The sequence below is a fragment of the Oncorhynchus nerka genome, linkage group LG24 (assembly GCF_034236695.1).
Source record: "Oncorhynchus nerka isolate Pitt River linkage group LG24, Oner_Uvic_2.0, whole genome shotgun sequence".
Taxonomy (NCBI): domain Eukaryota; kingdom Metazoa; phylum Chordata; class Actinopteri; order Salmoniformes; family Salmonidae; genus Oncorhynchus; species Oncorhynchus nerka.
This window is the reverse complement of record NC_088419.1, coordinates 31,960,584-31,981,981: the sequence shown is the minus strand read 5'-3', so window position 1 is coordinate 31,981,981 and position 21,398 is coordinate 31,960,584. Positions and strand designations below refer to the sequence as shown.

Below are 21,398 nucleotides of genomic sequence, written 5' to 3'. Positions count from 1 at the left end.
AGGGTCAAGGTTTATCAGGGTGGTGTCATTGGAGGCTAGAATCCTACTGTGGGCCTCGCTCAGCAGGACACAACGATGTGCATCGTTTAATTCAATAGCAACAATGCTGCTCTGAATAACCATTTGAAGAATGTTGTGATTATGGTGGTCCAAAGGGAGATTGTGTACAGTGTGCTGCATGAGTTTTGCGATTTCGATAGGTCACAGCCCGCTACACACACCCTACAGGAGAAAACCCACTTCGATGACTCTTGAAGAACGGTGAGCACTGTTTAGGGGAAACGTGTTGTTCAGTACAAACCGTTACGAAATGTATTCAGGATGAATTCCATCGTACACACTGAAAACTCATAAGGCTATTTCTCTCGTACAGACACGTTTATTCTCACACAGTGAGTACACAAATAACAGTATTTTCTTTCGCACACGTATCCAGCTCAGCCTTACACTGTCGCAGCTATAGAAGAGCACACACACACACACACACACACACACACACACACACACACACACACCTTACCCAGAGCTGCCTTGCTTGTGTAAGTGCTGGCTGTCTGTTTCAATTTTTGGAGGGCATCCACCAGATGAGAAACTAGGCATTGGCGATCCACTGTGTCCTGAGAGAAAATAATATGATTCATACAAAACCATTGAGTAAAAAGCCTTACGAGTAAAAATGTGCTTCCTTGTTTTTTCAACTTATTTCATCAAAGTAATTGCGTTGTATCAATGTGGATAGTTAGACAAATGTATTAACTGATTAACTTTGATTAAAGTTTTTTTTTAAATGTACAAGTCTAATTTAAACTGAAACTGGAATTTTATCTAGAGAGTTCGCCGAGTGGGACCACACTGGGATCTGATGTAAGACAATTGCTAATCTTGATCACATAATGAGTAGTAACTTGGGATGTAAGGTGACTTGTAGATCAGAATCACTGATCTCAAACATGCACATCGATCACAAACAGTGAATCCACTACCCCTCACTGCAGTGCCATGATGCACAGCCAGGGGCAGAGTATTGAGCACATTTTTGGACAGAGGCCCAGCCAACTCACATGCCAGTCCTGTAGGAGCAGACGCACTGCATCCTGGGAGCTGTAGGGCCCTTTCCAGGAGCGTAACTTGGCACCAATTCGAGCCAGTAGATCCAGGACGGTGTGCCGGTGCTCCCGGTATTCCAGTTTGATCCCGTGGTACTTAGCCGTGACACGGGCGTTGGTGAAACTGTGGTAAGAAAGCATAACAAACATAAGGGAAAAGACAGAAACATGGAGGGACAACCTGTACTTATCCAACAGGAAATGCTCATTTTTGTTGCAAAACATTTGAAATGTTTCTGTTGTGTGCCCACGACCCAGGTGTCAGGAATGACATGGTGCAGAGTGATACAGTTCATTACCTGTGAGTTTAGTACAACATACATTGCAGGTTTGGGAAATGTAATGGAAATGCCAGATAATTTAGTGAATTATCTATTTTTTCCACCCACTCATTTTGTATTTTGATGTTTTCATTAATAGGACAGTTCATTAATAGGACAGTGCATTAATAGGACAGTCAGCAGAGGGGACAGAAAAGACGGCAGGAGAGTGTGTGTTAAACAGGCAGTGGGAGAGACTTGTACCCAGTACCTACACCTACAGTACATGTGTTTCATGAGGAAGAACTAACCTCTGGGCCAGGCATTCCCAACTTTCTTTCCCCCAAGGTCCCCTTTTTCACGTCAAAAATATCACGCCACCCCCTGCAATTCTACATGGTTAAACAAGACTCGACATCTTTCAGGTAGGCTATTTAATCAAATCAAATGTATTTATATAGCCCTTCGTACATCAGCTGATATCTCAAAGTGCTGTACAGAAACCCAGCCTAAAACCCCAAACAGCAAGCAATGCAGGTGTAGAAGCACGGTGGCTAGGAAAAACTCCCTAGAAAGGCCAAAACCTAGGAAGAAACCTAGAGAGGAACCAGGCTATGTGGGGTGGCCAGTCCTCTTCTGGCTGTGCCAGCTCATATAAATGATTAATGCTAACCATTTATATGAGCTCTCAATTTAATTGTACGTATTCTCTTTTACAGAAAGTGAATAGATCATTTGATAGCGACAGAGTCACATATTGTATTAGTCCCATTTCTTTGACTGCTTGACTTTAGAAGATTGTAGCTCAGCTTCTGAATGTCATAGAGCCAAACCAAATCACAGTGCTTTCGGAAAGTATTCAGACTCCTTGACTGTTTCCACATTTTGTTAGGGTACAGCCTTATTCTAAAACTTATTAAATAGTTTATTTCCCTCATCAATCTAAACATAATACTCCATAATGACAAAGCAAAAACAAGTTTTTAGAAATGTTTGCTAAAAAAAATATATATCACATTTACACAAGTACCTTACTCAGTACTATGTTGAAGCACCTTTGGCAGCGATTACAGCCTTCAGTCTTCTTAGGTATGACGCTACAAGCTTCTCTACAGATTCTCTTGAGCTCTGTCAGGTTGGATGGGGAGCATTGCTACACAGCTATTTTAAGGTTTCTCCAGAGATGTTTGATCGGGTTCAGGCTGGGCCATTAAAATACATTACTGCGTTGTCTTGACTGTGTGCTTAGGGTCATTGTCCTGTTGGAAGGTGAACCTTCGCCCCAGTCTGAGGTACTGAGCGCTCTGGAGCAGGTTTTCATCAAGGATCTCTCTGTACTTTGCTTCGTTCATCTTTGCCTCGATCCTGACTAGTCTCCCAATCCCTGCTGCTGAAAAACATCCCCACAGCATGATGCTGCCACCACCATGCTTCACCATAGGGGTGGTGCCAGGTTACCTCCAGACATGACAATTGCCATTCATGCCAAAGAGTTCATCCTTGGTTTCATCAGACCAGGGAATCTTGTTTCTCATGGTCTGAAAGTCTTTAGGTGGCTTTTGGCAAACCCCAAGTGGGCTGTCATGTGCCTTTTACTGAGGAGTGGCTTCCGTCTGGCTACTCTACCATAAAGGTCTGATTGGTAGAGTGCTGCAGAGATGGTTGTCCTTCTGAAAGGTTCTCCCATCTCCACAGAGGAACTCTAGAGCTCTGTCAGAGTGACCATTTGGGTTCTTGGTCACCTCCCTGACAAAGGCCTTTCTCCCCCGATTGCTCAGTTTGACCGGGCGGCCAGCTCCAGAAGATTCTAGGTGGTTCCAATCTTCTTCCATTTAAGAATGATGGAGGCCACTGTGTTCTTGGGCACCTTCAATGCTGCAAACATGTTTTGGTACCCTTCCTCAGATCTGTGGCTCGACACAATCCTGTCTCGGAGCTCTACGAACAATCCCTTCGACCTCTTGGCATGGGTTTTGCTCGGACATCTCCAAATTATGTCCAATCAATTGAATTTACCACAGATGAACTCCAATCAAGTTGTAGAAACATCTGAAGGATGATCAATGGAAACAGGATGCACCTGTGCTCAACTTCGAGTCTCATAGGAAAGGGTCTGAATACTTATATAAATAAAACCTGTTTTCGCTTTGTCATTATGTGCTTTTGTGTGTAGATTGCGGAGGATTTGCTTTTGTTTTAATCCATTTTAGATTAAGCTGTAACGTAACAAAATGTGGGAAAAAGTCAAGTGGTCGGAATACTTTCCGAAGGCACTGTATATTCCCATGTGCATCAGAGTCGTGTCTTCCTCTGGCATGTTTCTATAAAAAAACATCAAATCAAGGAAGGTCCCAACCCCCCCATGGTTGGAAACCCCTGCTCTAGACCACTCAGGCCACACTGCCCTTCATTGTAAATAACTTCAATTAACCCTGCTTTTGCACTCTGTATTCACTATGTTTGATTACAAACTACTGTCAGCTCACTAAAAAGGTGTCGTATTCTATAAAAAATATGCATCTAGTTTTGATGGAAGTCTATCTGCTATTTTACAGGTCCCAAAACTAGCAATATTTTCATCATCATACCAACTGACTTAGTATTTTTATTGGCTATCATACAACTTTTCCATCTGGGCCAATCAGGTTGTTTCAGACAGGAAGTGATCTCTGTTCCAAGGGAAGTTGTGCCCGCTATACCCACCGTCTCTTGATTTCGTCTAACTTCTCCACAGGCACGAGTACAGCACCGGTCTCAGCCTGGTTGCAGAACGTGTGAAGGATGTTGAGGTGGCTGCTCAACTCAACCATTGAATTCTGGGGGAGAATGCATGATTGTAAAATTATACAAATTTACATGCAGGGGCTGTATGTATCAAGCGTCTTAGATGCTGCACTGATCTTCAATGTAGTCAATGTAGTCAATTTCAAACACGTATAGTTTAATTTACCAGGAACAACAGTCTTTAGACAGTTTTGAAGAGATAGAGCAAAGAGAGCCCATCGTTGCCATTATCACTTCTGTGACAGCATGGGAAGTGCCACTGAGGGCTACCCTATCTCCATTTGAAAGTAGTCAATTCTTTCTTCTCCAACTTCTATAATTTCTTGGCAGTTTGTAAACTACCAGAAAAGCTGCATACCATTGTGCTGGAGTGTGAAAAGTCTGAACAGACAAAGCTACATTTGATGATTTACTGCCACCTACTGTGCTGAAATGTTCGATCAGGAGTATCATTTATTGGCTGATCCCTCCTCCTGACCTGGATATAATTCTGGGATCACTCCCTTAACCCATAGGAAGTCCCACCCAGTTGGCTACATTAAAATGGTGAAAGCCTCCAATTGCGCTGCCCATGCTGAAACAAGCTTTGTAGAAAGACCTCTATCTATCTCTATGAGATCTCTATGAGAGAGAAGGAAAAGGAAAGAGACCTTGAGTTTTTCCTGTTTGACTCTAGCTTCTTTGGCAGCACAGGCGTGGTCCTGAGCATTTCCTCCCTCTTCAGATAGTACTGCCTCCATACGGTGAAGCCACGCCCCGACAAAGTCCATTGGCGCAGGGAGATACGTATCCAGCTCAGCCTTACACTGTCGCAGCTATAGGAGAGCACAAATACACAAACACAGAAACAAACACACACACACACACACACACACACACACACAGGAATTAGAAGAGCAGGTGGTCATGTGTACAAAAAATATGCAGTGCCTGCAGAAAGTATTCATACCTCTTGACTTATTCCACATTATGTTGTGTTACAGCCTGAATTCAAAATGTATTAAATTGAAAAAATTCTCAACCATCTAAACACAATATACCCCATAATGACAATGTGAAAACATGTTTTTAGAAGTGGTAGCAAATGTATTGAAAATGAAATACAGAAATATATCATTTACAATATCTCAAGTATTCAGACCTCGGAATAGAGTTAGAATCACCTTTGGCAGCGATTACAGCTGTGAGTCTTTCTGGGTACGTCTCTAAGAGCTTTGCACACCTTGTACAATATTTGCACATTATTCTTCTTCAATTATTGCTCAGTCAAATTGGTTGTTTATCATTGCTTGACAGCTTTTTGTCATCTTGGTAAGCAAGTCAAGTGTATATTTTGCCTTGTGTTTTAGGTTATTGACCTGCTGGAAGGTACATTTGTCTCCCAGTATCTGTTGGAAAGCAGACTGAACCAGGTTTTCCTCTAGGATTTTGCCTCTGCTTGGCTCTATTCTGTTTCTTTTATCCTAAAAAACTCCTTAGTCCTTGCCGATGACAAGCATACCCATAACATGATGGAGCCACCACCATGCTTGAAAGTATGAAGAGTGGTACTCAGTAATGTGTTGTGTTGGATTTGACCACAAATATAACGCTATGTATTCAGGACATTAAGTTCATATTTTTGCCACATTCTTTGCAGTTTTACTTTAGTTCCTTATTGCAAATAGGATGTTTTGGAATGTTTATCTTCTGTACAGGTTTTCTTCTTTTCATTCTGTCATTTAGATTAGTATTGTGAGTAACTACAATGTTGTTGATCCATCCTAAGTGTTCTCCTATCACAGCCATTAAACTCTGTAACTGTTTTAAAGTCATAATTGACCTCATGGTGAAATCCCTGAGCGGTTTCTTTCCTCTCCGGCAACTGAGTTAGGAAGGACGCCTGTACTGTATATTTGTAGTGACTAGGTGTATTGAAACACCATCCAAAGTGTAATTAAGAACTTCAACATGCTCAAAGGGATATTCGAGGTCTGCTTTTTAAATGTTTACCCATCTATCAATAGGTACAGTTCTTTTTGCGAGGCATTGGAAAACCTCTCTGATCTTTGTGGTTGAATCTGTGTTTTAAATTCACTGTTCGACTGAGGGACCTTATAGATAATTGTATGTGTGGGGTACAGAGATAAGGTAGTCATTTAAAAATCATGTTAAACACTATTATTGCACACAGAATGAGTCCATGCAACCAACTTATTATGTGACTTGTTAAGCACATTTTTACCATAACAAAGGGGTTGAATACTTATTGACTCATTAAATGTTCATTTTTTATTAATTTGTACAAATTTATAAAAACACAATTCCACTTCGACATTATGGGGTATTGTGTGACACAGTGACACTAAATCTCAATTTAATAAATTTAAAATTCAGGCTGTAACGGGTGTGAATACTTTCTGAAGGCACAAAATATAAATAGAATATCTAATGGTATTACAGGGGCAACTTCTACACACTCCCACTGGTGACTGCGGTGAGGCAATTTTACAATAAATAGCTTCTCCTTTTCAATTGATTGAGAAATCCTTGAAAATGGTTACCCTTTTTAATTATATTGACTTGGAATTTCAGTTTACTTCCTGAATTTCTCTCACCTTCTCTTCCAGGCAGTCCCAGGCTGCTCTTAGGGCACGTTGCTCCTCGCTGGGCTCCGGGCAGCGTCGCATGGCTCCCAACAGGGGCATCACTGGCCGTCGCTGCTCACTGAAGGAGACCGCAAATGCCTGGAATGCCTGGAGCCCACATAGACATCCCATAGGAAAACATATTATGTACAATATATGAGACAGAGTCTAGCAGATCGGCTTTAGCTCAGTTGGCTAATGCAGTCACGTGAAGGACTCGGATTCAACATTTGGTTGGCCACACAATGGTCATACAGACATGAACCGTACTGTGCTGGCTTTCACGTTGTCTATTTCAGCAGTTTCAGCACAGCTCAGGTTAATAAAAGTGAGCTGAGCTGGCCTGACATTTCAGTCAAGTTTTCAAGATGGAGCACTTCCAGAAGAGCATAAACTGGGATGATGCATTTTGTAGTGAAAGTGCTCCATCTTGAAAACTTGACTGCTGAAAAATTGGGACTGCAATAACAGTGGATTAATCAACAAAAGACTAATTGAGTGAACTATCGCTTAAAGTTTGGGACAGCATGATAGTGTGAAAAAGGTCTAACCTGATACCGCTCTGCATAGGCTTTTTTCTCCGTGGAGGCCCACACCTCCAGCAGCTCCTGATAGGCCCGTTGTAGCCAGCAGGTCACCTCCCGGGCCCTTCGATTGGGTGAGGCCTGGGATCATAACGTTACAAAAGAAGGCAATATCAATCACTCATTCATGCACAATTCACTCTTTCACTCATTTTTACTTAGTCTCCCATTGACATCATTGCAATGTGAAAGGTGGAAGTTTGAATTCCAACATAAGGGGTGAATCCTATCAAACCTGCTATAATAATGTTTAGGTAGTTTTTTTGCTGCCAAATAAGTGCATGCACAGTGTACCTGGTGCAGGGGAGAGACAGCGATGGCAGGGGTGAAGTGAGAGGGCAGATTGATAGGAGAAAGGCAGGGGGGCTGGGCCTGGGTGAACAGCTGCACCACCCCGCCAACAAGAGGAGAGAAGAAGAGGAGGAAAATGAAAAGGAGGAGGAGGAAGAAGAAATGAGAGAAACATTACAGTGCAGGAATCTGGATGGATGGAAGGAAGGAAGAAGGGATGGATAGATGGATGGGCAGAAGGGATGGACAGACGGAAGGGATGGACCAGGGGAGAACGACAGCCCCCTCTCATTGAAGCCACGGAAGTTCAAGGCCGACTGTGGTACTGCAGGCATTGTTTTTAGAAAACAGGATCCCCCATTGTAGTGACCGAAAAAAATATTTGTTGGCAATCTTCATGTAAAAAAAAAAAAAATGAACGACATTCATGGCACCAATAATTGCCCCCAATACACCAGATGTATGTCCTTGAACTAATAATTTAAAAAATCTACCTACAGAAAAAATAGTTAATAAAAGTGTAGTTAATAATATAGTTGGTAATGGCAGCTTTAGTAGCCTGGTCGACCTTCAACTTGAGTTACCCAATGAGAGGGGGCAGCACTGAGCTAGCCAGCACCGTCACTTGAGTATCTCTTCTCAGTCCTCTCTCGCCTCCTTTTGAAAAATCTATTCAGTTCCTCCACATTGAAATGAATGGTGGCCAACTTCAAAATAGGCTGCTGTGATTGATTTTACACAAAATCTATGATAACTATGAAATTTGAAATGTTGCAGCTGTGACTGATTTCACACTAAATCTATGATGAGTCTATGACATTTCAATTGAGTTCCTCCACATTGAAATGAATGGTGGCCAACTTGAAAATAGGCTGCTGTGCCCTCCCGGGTGGCGCAGTGGTCTAAGGCACTACATCGCAGTGCTAGCTGTGCCACCAGAGACCCAACCGGCCACGACCCGGAGGTCCATGGGGCGACGCACAGTTGGCTTAGCATCGTCCGGGTTAGGGAGAGTTTGGCCGGTAGGGATATCCTTGACTCATCGCGCACTAGTGACTCCGGGTGCAGTGTGCACTGCTTAGGTCGCTAGGTGTACGGTGTTTCCTCCGACACATTGGTGCAGCTGGCTTCCGGGTTGGATGCGCGCTGTGTTAAGAGGCAGTGCGGCTTGCGTTTCGGAGGACGCATGGCTCTCGACCTCCGTCTCTCCCGAGCCCGTATGGGAGTTGTAGCGATGAGACAAGTCAGTAACTACTAACAATTGGATAACACGAAATTGGGGAGAATAGGGGGGTAAAAAATATATTAAAAAAATAGGCTGCTGTGACTGATTTTACACTAAATCTATGATGAAGGTCCATCCATGTAGAGTCATCGTAGATTTTATTTAACTAGGCAAGTCAGTTAAGAACACATTCTTATTTTCAATGACGGCCTAGGAACGGTGGGTTAACTGCCTTGTTCAGGGGCAGAACGACAGATTTTTACCTTGTCAGCTCGGGGATTCAATCTTGCAACCTTATGGTTAACTAGTCCAACGCTCTAACCACCTGCTTTACATTGCACTACACGAGGAGCCTGCTTGTTACGCAAATGCAGTAAGTAGCCAAGGTAAGTTGCTAACTAGCATTAAACTTATCTTATAAAAAACAATCAATCAATCACTAGTTAACTACACATGGTTGATGATATTACTAGTTTATCTAGCGTGTCCTGCGTTGCATATAATCGATGCGGTGCGCATTCGCGAAAAAGGACTGTCGTTGCTCCAACGTGTACCTAACCATAAACATCAATGCCTTTCTTAAAATCAATACACAAGTATATATTTTTAAACCTGCATATTTAGTTAATATTGCCTGCTAACATTAATTTATTTTAACTCAGGAAAATGTGTCACTTCTCTTGCAACAGAGTCAGTGTATATGCAGCAGTTTGGGCCGCCTGGCTCGTTGCGAACTGTGTGAAGACTATTTCTTCCTAACAAAGGCATCCAACTTCGCCAAACGGGGGATGATTTAACAAAAGTGCATTTGTGAAAAAAGCACAATCGTTGCACGACTGTACCTAACCATAAACATCAATGTCTTTCTTAAAATCAATACACAGAAGTATATATTTTTAAACCTGCATATTTAGCTAAAAGAAATCCAGGTTAGCAGACAATATTAACCAGGTGAAATTGTGTCACTTCTCTTGCGTTCATTGCACACAGAGTCAGGGTATATGCAACAGTTTGGGCAGCCTGGCTCGTTGCGAACTAATTTGCCAGAATTTTACATAATTATGACATAACATTGAAGGTTGTGCAATGTAACAGGAATATTTAGACTAATGGATGCCACACCTTAGATACAATACGGAACGGTTCCGTATTTCACTGAAAGAATAAACGTTTTGTTTTCGAGATGATAGTTTCCGGAGTCGACCATATTAATGACCTAAGGCTCGTATTTCTGTGTGTTATTATGTTATAATTAAGTCTAGGATTTGATAGAGCAGTCTGACTGAGCGATGGTAGGCACCAGCAGGCTCGTAAGCATTCATTCAAACAGCACTTTTGTGCATTTTGCAGCACAAAAGTGCTTTTGTGCGCTCTGATACTTGGAGTGGTTGTTCCCCTTGCTCTGCATGGGTAACGCTGCTTCGAGGGTGGCTGTTGTCAATGTGTTCCTGGTTCGAGCCCAGGTAGGAGCGAGGAGAGGGATGGAAGCTATACTGTTACACTGGCAATACTAAAGTGCCTATAAGAACATCCAATAGTAAAAGGTTAATGAAATACAAATCGTATAGAGAGAAATAGTCCTATAATTCCTATAATAACTACAACCTAAAACTTCTTACCTGGGAATATTAAAGACTCATGTTAAAAGGAACCGCCAGCTTTCATATGTTCTCATGTTCTGAGCAAGGAACTTAAACGTTAGCTTTCTTACATGGCACATATTGTATTTTTACTTTCTTCTCCAATACTTTGTTTTTGCATTATTTAAACCAAATTGTTTCATTATTTATTTGAGGCAAAATGTATTTTATTGATGTATTATATTAAGTTAAAATAAGTGTTCATTCAGTATTGTTGTAATTATCATTATTACAAAGAAATGTAAAAAATTGGATCAGATTTTTGGTCCTCCAATAATTGGTATCGGTATTGAAAAATCATAGTCGGTCGACCACTATACTGTATACAGTCATTGGAACAGACGGACGGAAGGAAGGACAGATGGACAGACAAACAGACAGACAGACAGACAGACAATTATGAACCAAAGGAAGACAGATTGACAGGAAAGCAGGAGAATGGGTACATCTCAATAGTCTAACATCCTCTGCTTCAGCTATGCTAATTTAACAACTAAACATAACATAGGTGAAAAGCACAATGCACTATGACTGAAGCATATAATAGGATATTGCTTACATCAGGCACATTCAAAACTGGTTCTCGAAGGCAGTTCAACTGGCTGATTTTCATTATTTCCCTCTAATCAAGGACTGATTTCGACCTGGGACACCAGGTGGGTGCAATTAATTATCAGGTAAAACAGAAAAACAGCACCACTCCGGACCTTCAGGCTCAGATTTGCATACCCCTAGCCTACAGTATACTGCAAGTGGGTTGCACAGAGTGGGAAAATGGGAACGTGACCACTGACCTGCAGGTCATCATCGTCGGGTGGTGTGGGGAGGTCATTGGAATACTGCAGGAATTGGGCCACGTAGGTCATGATGGACTTTTCGTCCGGGTTTTTTACGTCAACGTCTAAAATTAAAAGAGACAGAGCCACATTCAATGAAACTCACAGAGTAATGTTTATGTAATGTATAGCATGTAACGTACAGTATATTGTCTTGTTCCTTTGTCAATATCATGGTATCACCTTATGAAGACCGACTATCTCCTCTCCTTTAAAACATTTTTTTAAAGGATTTCCCGAGATCGGGAAAAAAATATCTAGACCGGGCACAGAGAAGAAGGGCACCGACAGGGTTAGTTGATTTGAGACTCGAACCCCCGTCGCCAGGGGGTATGCATCGTCCGGTGTCAGTAGTATTACAGTTCAACCAGACTCCGGCACTGTACCAAGTTTTCTTGTTTTATTTCATATGGACTGGTCCTCACCCTGGGGCTCCAGCAGACGGGGGATGTGTAGCTCCTGCTCAGCTAGACGGAAGGCCTCCTCCAAGTTCTGCTGGTTGTTTCTAGACTGGGCCTGAGTTAAGTCCACCAGGTCTGGTCTCAGAGAACACAGGATGCCCAGGAATGCCATCCCACTGCGCCAGCTGCATTTAAAGTCTTTGACACTGAGGGAGCAGTCAGCTCTGGCAGAACAGAAGTAGGATTGGAGAGAGAGAGAGAGAGAGGCAATAATAAATAAAAAAGAGAAAAAAAACAAATAAATCATGCATGGTGGTGTTCGTGTGTGTCTGTTTATGTCAGTGTCTGTTGTACAAATGCATGCAAGTGGAACCCACCTTTGGCACTGGTCTCGAACCCACATCAGCATGGCCTTCTTGGCCGAGACGCGGAAGCGGGTGTGGAGGGGCGAAGCTCGCCCGCGAGGGGCAGGACTACCCGGGGTTGGGCTTCCCAGGGCAGGGCTACTGGAGCGAGAGTCCAGACTGGCCAGGGAGTCCAGGGAAGAGTGGCGTGAGCTGAAAGACAGTGTGCTGGCCAGCTCCTCAATCTGGGACACAAAGAAGATAGCGACTGAATATTGGGGAACACTGATTTGCATTGGAAGAGAGTACCTTTCCTCAAAATAAAGTAGTTTACATTGTATTTTTATAGCCAATCTCTAACAGTGTTTATTTTTTTTCTAGGTTTTTATTCCAGGCCACTGTGCTTCTGCTTCTCCTTGCTCTTTGGGATCTAGGTCAGGTTAATGTGAACACACTTGTGCCGGATGTAAAAAGGGCTTTATAAACACATTTTATAAACCAGGGTCATTCATCTGGCCCTACTAATCAGACCACCTTGAATGTACTGTCGCATTTCAATTTCAAAATGACATATAGCCACCCCACACTACCTCCCTGGAGTCTCTAAACAAAAAATCCTCCCTCTTCTCTATAGAACCAAACTGACTGAGAACACTCCTGTAAGCTGTTATATTCAGCATTGTTCCTGAGCAGAAATTAAATGCAAAGTCTATTTCCCAGGGTTCATCTACACTACATGAATGGAGCGTCTCTTGTACTTTGAGGCCATTGAAGCCATAGGTGTGGTTAAAGAGACAGAACACATCAATGGCAAAGGGTGTGTTCTGTAATGTAATACTGTATTATCTAGCCATTATATCCCTGATATCAAAAACAACATGTTCAGAAAATAAGGGTTTTGCGGGAACTCACATTGTTACAGGATGTTTCATTTTTGAAATATTTATAAAAATGCCAAACTAAATGTTCACTTTTTTCATGTGAATGAAGCTTTTGTGCTGATCACCACACAGTACAATCACTGGTCTCTGGACATTTCTTAAGTCATCTATAAACGATATATAGTTGAAATGCTAGACAATATAGCATGAATAGCCATGCCAATGTACAGTAGTCAGTCCACTGTCATATTATGTTGAGCAATAAGATTGATAATATCATTGCATCCACATTTAAACTAACTATTGAATGCACAGTGCAAAACATTGCTCGTGTGCAACATTATATTGGTTATCTTTGAATGTGAGAATTCTTCAACAAGGGCCTTTTCACAATACTGAGCTGAGTCAAATCAAGCTGACCTGTCGTGCGCTGGCCTAGTTACGCATCCACCACAGTTGCTGGAAAAGTGCTGGAAAGGACCATGTGAAAAGAAAATATCCAAGCCAGCACAGAACAGTTTGGTTCGGCATGAGGGTATGGCCACACAGAGATTTTCTTGTCCAACAAATTACAAATTGAGCAAAAAGTTTTTCAAAGGGGGTCATACGTTGACAGATAATGGACAACAGAGATTATTGTCTGTCTGCTTTTGTGTGTATGCAACTAGTCCAAAAAAAGTTGACATGAGTTTTTGACAGACAGAAACTGAATATGATGAATGCATGTTTTTTCTATATCTCTGTTTGGCTTCAGCCTGATAAGTGTGAAAAGAGTGCGTCATGGGCTAAACTGTGCAGACACCCACGTGACAGTGGAGGATGATGGTCCATATAAGGCCCAGGATGATGGAGGGGCGTCCCTCGATGATGTCTGGGATGTTGATGTTCACCAGTTTAACCTGGGTTTGGGTTAACAGAGGTATGTTATTAGAACAAGCCAACCCCTGACACACCATTTTACATGTACATTTGAGTCATTTAGCAGAGCAAAGTCAGAGCTAGTAAGTGGGAAAAGAGTCAAGTGCAAGTGTTAATTCACGAAAGGCACTTACATTATTTTGCTTAAATATGAATGATTGTTTCTTGTTGCGATTGCTATATGCTTTCTCCGATCAAAAAACTAAGAAAATATAAAATGGGGCCTCTGTCGTAACCGGCCGTGACCGGGAGGTCCGTGGGGCGACCGTTGGCCGGTAGGGATATCCTTGTCTCATCGCGCACCAGCGACTCCTGTGGCGGGCCGGGCGCAGTGCACGCTAACCAAGGTTGCCAGGTGCACGGTGTTTCCTCCGACACATTGGTGCAGCTGGCTTACGGGTTGGATGCGCGCTGTGTTAAGAAGCAGTGCGGCTTGGTTGGGTTGTGTATCGGAGGACGCATGACTTTCAACCTCCCGAGCCCGTACGGGAGTTGTAGCGATGAGACAAGATAGTAGCTACTAACAATTGGATACCATGAAATTGGGGTAAAAAAACATCTAATGTATTATTATATTTATAAAATGTATCATTCATTTGGCATAATTTCTCTGCCTAATCAGATTCTTCTCATACATCCGCTCTTACCGATTTCTTCTTGAGGAAGTCCAAGGCTGTCTGAATGTTACCCCTGTGCTGGAAAAACCCGTGGCCCCTCTCCCGTTTCTGTGGGAAAAACAAAAAATCAACATGTTCCCTGAATCCCAAAACAACCTGTAGCCCCGACCCTGAGTGAATCAGTCCCGAATTAGAGGGAAAGATCGGTTGCGTTCCAGGCCGAATACATTGCAGTCGTGCAACGTGGATCAACAAATGATTGCATACCAGTTAATCTACTACACAGTCAGGCACCGATTGTTATATTATATGATATGGTTAGCTGATATCACCTATCCCGGAAGGGTAAGTGCAGTATAACTGCAGTATGTTTCAGATACTAAGTCCAAAATGACATTTTACTGCTGTAATTTTGCAGTGTAACTGCTGTTATTAGAGTGCAGTATAACTGCAGTTCAACTGCAGTACACTGCAGTTATTCTGAAATTACTGCGTCCAAAATACCACAGTCGACTGCAGTTAGTGCACTTTTAAAACGGCCTTTTTTAGTAAGGGTGAGATCTGGCAGGCGACTGCAACATAGCCAGCCTGGAACTCAGACAATAATATATTCAATTTAGCAGACACTTTCATCCAAAGCAACTTAGTCATGAGTGAATACATTTCCCTATGGGTGGCCCCAGTGGGAATCAAACCCACAATCATGGTGTTGTAATTGCTATGCTCTACCAACTGAGCCATACAGGGCCAGTGAAAGTCAGTAGTGCTACAGCCTCTCAGGACTGTTACTGGATGTCCCTTGTGGTGTAAGGGCTACCTTCTTGTCCACTTTACCATGTACGATGACTTCATGAATTGTACTGTAAGCTGCCAGGTCTCCCTCGAAAAAAGGGATCCCTTATTTCAAGGTTATATTTATAAAATGTATAAATAAAATAATACAAATCTGCTATCACTGTATTTTGGATAGTCCAAATACTGTCAATGGTTTGTAGATGTTCAACTGTCATTTCAACTAACTATCCACTAACTAGGAATGTGCTTCTTTCCCTTTCAAGATGATTTGATATGTATCTAGTCCATGGGCTCCAACACGATACAGGAATGATACATTTCAGTTTGAAAGGATTTGTTGCGATATGGTCGATGCCCGTACCGTTGCATAATGCAGAAATTACACGAGAGTTCAGGAGCCTTGCTTTAAGAAAGTTACTATTTTCACTGTAGTGTCCAAAACGTCTTTCAAGCTGTCAAGCATTCCCTTGACAGCAAGAGCCTCTCCGTGGATGCTGCAGTGTACCCAAGTGGCATCGGGAGCAACTGCTTGCAAGTGCCTACCACTCCACTATGTCTCCCTGTCATGGCTTTTGCGCTATCAGTACAGATACCTAATACATCTTGACCGCCAAAGTCCATTTGATGTCACAAAGCTGTCCAGTACTTTAAAAATATCCTCTCATGTTGTCCTGGTTTCCATTGACCCCCCATAAACGTAACGGACATATACCAGGAGCTGTGCCAGGCCCACCACGTCTGTTGACTCATCCGCTGTAACGCATATAAATCACTAGCTTGTATGTGAAGCAGTAATTGTTTCAAAACATCTCCTGCCATGTCACTGATGCGTCGTGAAACAGCGTTGTTTGATGAAGGCATTGTCTGTGTATTTTTTGGGCCTTTTCCCCCAGCATTGTCCCAGCCATATCCACGGCAGCAGGAAGAATTAAGTCCTCCACAATAGTATGGGGTTTACCTGTCCTAGCCACTCGGTAGCTCACCATATAAAGACGCTTCTAGACCTTTCTTATTAATGGCATCTGATGGTTTTATACGTCTTAATATTCAAAAGTCGTCTTTATTCTCGCTCAAAAAACTCCCGTGGCTCATTTTTCAAATTGTCATGTTTCGTTTCTAAATGTCTGTGAAGGTTTCCCGCGCGAGAAAAACGGTTAATATGATTGGATGTTAATCATTTGACTAGGCTACCTGTATTTGACATGTGTTGTTATTTGGCTGAACGTTGGTTAAATGGTAAAGTGAAACAAGGCGAGAAAATAACCTCACCCAAATGTATTGTTGTGAAAAAAATGTACTGTTTGAAAATGTGAAGAAAGAATTACCTAGCAAATTACATTGGTTGTCACTCACTAATAAAGCCTCATATTGCACAAGCCATTTAACAAACATTTGAATGCTGAAGGTGACGTGCAGATGTGCCAGATCAGGAATAGGCCTACCTCTCATTGGTCAGCACAAGCAATTTTACTAGGCTACTGATATTGCCTAGGGTTGTTTGATCTGCAAAATAACATGTCAATCAATGACTGTCAACATAATTACAGGCTTAGTTCGACACTGAAGAAGAGGACACAGTTGTCACAAAAGAAGAGAGGTCTGTTCGGAGGGTAGAAAGAAAGTAATTTTAGCAAAGAATGTTACTGAACCAGCAATTTAGAATGTTTGAATCTATTTTCTGATCGACGCATGCTACATTTGGATCGGTTTGGGGTCCCGCAGAGAGATGCACTCGTACATTTGAAACGAGCACCGATGGGTATTGGTGAATCGTTACATCCCTACCACTAACCCCAACCTTAACCCTAAGCCTGACCCCTATACTAACCCTAAACTTAACCCTTTCATGGGGGGTCACTCACCATGCGCTGGCCGCTCATCACCTCGAGCAGGTCAAGGAGGCGAGCGCCATCTCTAAGGTCAGAGAACAGGTCCAGCACTGTTGTGGGAGGGCTCCTCTGGGACAACACAAAGAACAACATCTCTATTATAATCCATGAGGTACTGTAACTCATATGATGACTTGGGTGGATAGACAACTTCATGATCATTGTTAGCTAGGCTCAGATTGGCTGATCCGAAATATTACAAGAGATGCTGAAAACCCACTACCTCTTCATGCTATTCAAACTTTTTATAAACACATCAATGAACCTACATGATATCATATTGGAGCAAATTATATTTATTGTGAAGTGAAGGGGGGGATTGTATTATAAACTGGTTACCAACGTATTTAGAGCAGTAAAACAAAATGTTTTGTCATACTAGTGGTATACAGTCTGATACCATGACTTTCAGCCAATCAGCATTCAGGGCTAGAACCACCCAGTTTATAATTCTATACAAGCTACAGAAAATTTTAAATCAGTGAAGATGCCTTGAGTATATAGGTCTTGTTACAGAGGTAATAAGATATAATAGATCGCAGGTTATCACTTTTATAATGAGAGACTGAAGTAGTTGGAATCTGGTGCTGAGCAACGTGGATGTGGGAGGGGCGGTGGGAAGCGGGGTCGGCTCACCTTACAACCTGCTATCCTGCTCCACTGCCCAGGCTCTATTAATACTTTAGCCCCCTGTCGTACAACCTCCCCCTTCACTTCACTGTGCAATGAGTCAGCATTTGTCTAGTAGTGCTAATGTCCTAATGAGCCCGTCACAACAGTGAAGGCAAGTCACAGAGCTCCGTGCAGTGAGAGATTTAACAACTTCTCCCCAGAGGCGTGACTCGTTTAAAATATATATATATATATATATATTTTTTTTAAACGAGTCGCGCCTCTGGGGAGAAGTTATATATATATATATGTTTTGTATATATACTTTATATATTTCTGTGGGGGAGGGTTTTTATGTATTTATTAAGATAGGACAGTGAAGAGGAAACAGGAAAGATGGGAGATATTGTGAGTCAAAGGGGCAGTGGGTCGGATTCAAACCCTTCTCTGATACACATGTTTGCTGGAGTCTGGGATACTAAGCTCAGGACCACACAGGCCACACTCCTCATGTTTTTAACCTGAAAACATCGGAGTGATGGAAGCCTTCGACAGTAATGACAGCTGATTTCAGTTTTTAGTAACCGATCTGACAAGAAGTGTCTTTGTAGTCTCATGACAGTAACAATTATCTACAGAAGCTTATTAAGTTGGCTTTGTGCCAAACCGTGGCTGTCTCGTGTGCATCTTGCATGCTGGCCTCACAGAATGGTAATAAAGTTCTAGTATATGACACTCATAACAGCATCATGTAGAGACTATACGAGGGATGTTTTACGAGTGGTGCTACCTGTTAAGTTTGGACAGGGCATTGCAGATGAGAGTGGTGAGGTTATCCATCTTAAAATAGCATTGCAAATGAGAGTGGTGAGGTTATCCCTCTTAAAATAGCATGTTTCAGTTGAAAAGTGTCTCTTGGAAAGTCCAATGGAAGGGAAAGCTGTGACGATTTATCTCCAGATATCTGTGTCTCTCTTCTCTCTTCTTACTTCTTATGTTCATAACTTAAACCTATACAAGTTATATCTGTCCAGGCAACAATATACAGTTGAAGTCGGAAGTTTACATACACTTAGGTTGAAGTCATTAAAACTCGTTTTTCAACCACTCCACAAGTTTCTTGTTAACAAACTATAGTTTTGACAAGTCAGTTAGGACATCTACTTTGTGCACAACACAAGTAATTTTTCCAACAATTCTTTACAGACAGCTTATTTATAATACACTGTATCACAACTCCATTGGGTCAGAAGTTTACAAACACTAAGTTGACTGTGCCTTTAAACAGCTTGGAAAATGATGTCATGGCTTTTGAAGCTTCTGATAGGTTCATTTACATAATTTGAGTCAACTGGAGGTGTACCTGTGGATGTATTTCAAGGCCTACCTTCAAACTCAGTGCCTCTATGCTTGACATCATGGTGAAATCAAAAGAAATCAGCCAATACCTCAGAAAAAAAAGTTGGTTCATCCTTGGGAGACATTTCCAAACGCCTGAAGGTACCACGTTCATCTGTACAAACAGTAGTATTTAAGTATAAACACCATGGGACCACACAGCCGTCATACCGCTCAGGAAGGAGACACGTTCTGTCTCCTCGTGATGAATGTAATTTGGTGTGAAAAGTGCAAACCAATCCCAGAACAACAGCAAAGGACCTTGTGAAGATGCTGGAGGAAGCAGGTACAAAAGTATCTATATCCACAGTAAAACAAGTCCTATATGAACATAATCTGAAAGGCCACTCAGCAAGGAAGAAGACACTGCTCCAAAACAACCATAAAAAAGACAGACTACGGTTTGCAACTGCACATGGGGACAAAGATCGTACATTTTGGAGAAAAGTCGTCTTGTCTGATGAAACAAAAATAGAACCGCTTGGCCATAATGACCATCGTTATGTTTGGAGGAAAAAGGGGGAGGCTTGCAACCCGAAGAACACCATCCGAACCGTAAGCACGGGGGGAGGCAGCATCATGTTGTGGGGGTGCTTTGCTGCAGGAGGGACTGGTGCACTTCACAAAATAGATTGCATCATGAGGATAGAACATTATGTGGATATATTGAAGCAATAATCTCAAGACATCAGTCAGGCAGGAAGTTAAAGCTTGGTCGCAAATGGGTCTTCCGAATGGACAATGACTCCAAGCATACTTCCAAAGTTGTGGCAAAATGACTTAAGGACAACAAAGTCAAGGTATTGGAGTGGCCATCACAAAGCCCTGACCTCAACCCTATATAAAATTTGTGGGCAGAACTGAAAAAGCGTGTGCGAGCAAGGAGGCCTACAAACCTGACTTAGTTATACCAGCTCTGTCAGGAGGAATGGGCCAAAAGTCACCCAACTTATTGTGGAAGGCTACCCGAAACATTTGACCCAAGTTAAACAATTCAAAGGCAATGCTACCAAATACTAATTGAGTGAATGTACACTTCGGACCCACTGGGAATGTGATGAAAGAAATAGCTGAAATAAATAATTCTCTCTGCTATTATTCTGACATTTCACATTCTTAAAATAAAGTGGTGATCCTAACTGACCTAAAACAGGGATTTTTTTACAAGGATTAAATGTCAGGAATTGTGAAAAACTAAGTTTAAATGTATTTGGCTAAGGTGTATGTAAAGTTCCGACTTCAATTGCATGTGATGTAATGTTGCTATACAGTTTAGACTGATGTTGCCTGACACACACACGCATGCACAGACACAAGCACACATGCACACACACACACACTGGACTTTCCATCTTTAGACTCACCTTAGATAGTTGAGCATTGATCCAGTTGGTGAAGGTTCTCTTCTGAATCTGTTCTTGCTCCACTATTGGGAAAAGAAAGGTGCTACATTACATAACCTGCATCACAAATGGCACCCTATTTACAGTGCAGTACTTTTTACCAGACCCATGAGACTCTGGTCAAAAGTAGTGCGGTATGTAGGGAATAGGGTGCCATTTGGGATACATACAATAGGTGGTACAACTGGTGGCTAGAGAATACATTGGCCCAAGAGTCAAGAATCATTTGAAATTAGTTATTTGTTCCAACATAGAAGAAAAGGGTCAATATTGCAGAAATATATTAATAAATAGCATAAATTTACTATGTTACAGTATGTCTTGTTCACACTTCGAGTGTGATGCGTTCATCAGTGAAATCACTATGAACATGAATGAATCAGTCAGAAATTCTCCAATGCATATGATGCATGCAATATCCATATAACTTTCACAGAAATAGACTGAAAAACACACATGAAAGCTCTTTAGACAACTGCTACCCAAATTGGTATGCGACCGTTCAGGCTACACTTACCAAAGTCAGAGTATTCAGGGACCTCTATCTCCATTTCAAATTGTTGACCCTCCATTCTTAAGCCGCCCAGTGGATCATGACCAGACACAAAACTCCACTCGGTCTGTCTGTCTGTCTCTCTCTTCTCTGCCTCGCTCCTTGAGTATCAGAGTATTATGACCAGACACGGAACTCCACTTACAACTCAAAATATCTCTCTCTCTCTCCCTCCCTCTCTTTCTCTGTGGTTGCCGAGAGGTTATCTTCAGACCATTCCTTACAGTGGGGCAA

General features: G+C 42.1%; 1 protein-coding gene across 1 annotated transcript in view; it reads right to left on the bottom strand.

Moving 5' to 3' along the window:
* LOC115107488 (nesprin-2-like) overlaps positions 1–21,398 on the bottom strand; it is a 217,424-nt gene that overhangs the window by 185,453 nt on the left and 10,573 nt on the right. The window contains exons 2-15 of the mRNA XM_065008488.1: positions 20,573–20,634; positions 17,172–17,267; positions 14,545–14,622; positions 13,786–13,878; positions 12,132–12,343; positions 11,779–11,978; positions 11,312–11,418; positions 7,656–7,745; positions 7,329–7,442; positions 6,748–6,885; positions 4,801–4,965; positions 4,070–4,182; positions 1,062–1,230; positions 521–617 (exon numbers count right to left, since the gene is read on the bottom strand). Coding sequence (XP_064864560.1) covers positions 521–617; positions 1,062–1,230; positions 4,070–4,182; positions 4,801–4,965; positions 6,748–6,885; positions 7,329–7,442; positions 7,656–7,745; positions 11,312–11,418; positions 11,779–11,978; positions 12,132–12,343; positions 13,786–13,878; positions 14,545–14,622; positions 17,172–17,267; positions 20,573–20,634 — 1,734 coding nt within the window. The remainder of the gene's footprint in view (positions 1–520; positions 618–1,061; positions 1,231–4,069; positions 4,183–4,800; positions 4,966–6,747; positions 6,886–7,328; positions 7,443–7,655; positions 7,746–11,311; positions 11,419–11,778; positions 11,979–12,131; positions 12,344–13,785; positions 13,879–14,544; positions 14,623–17,171; positions 17,268–20,572; positions 20,635–21,398) is intronic.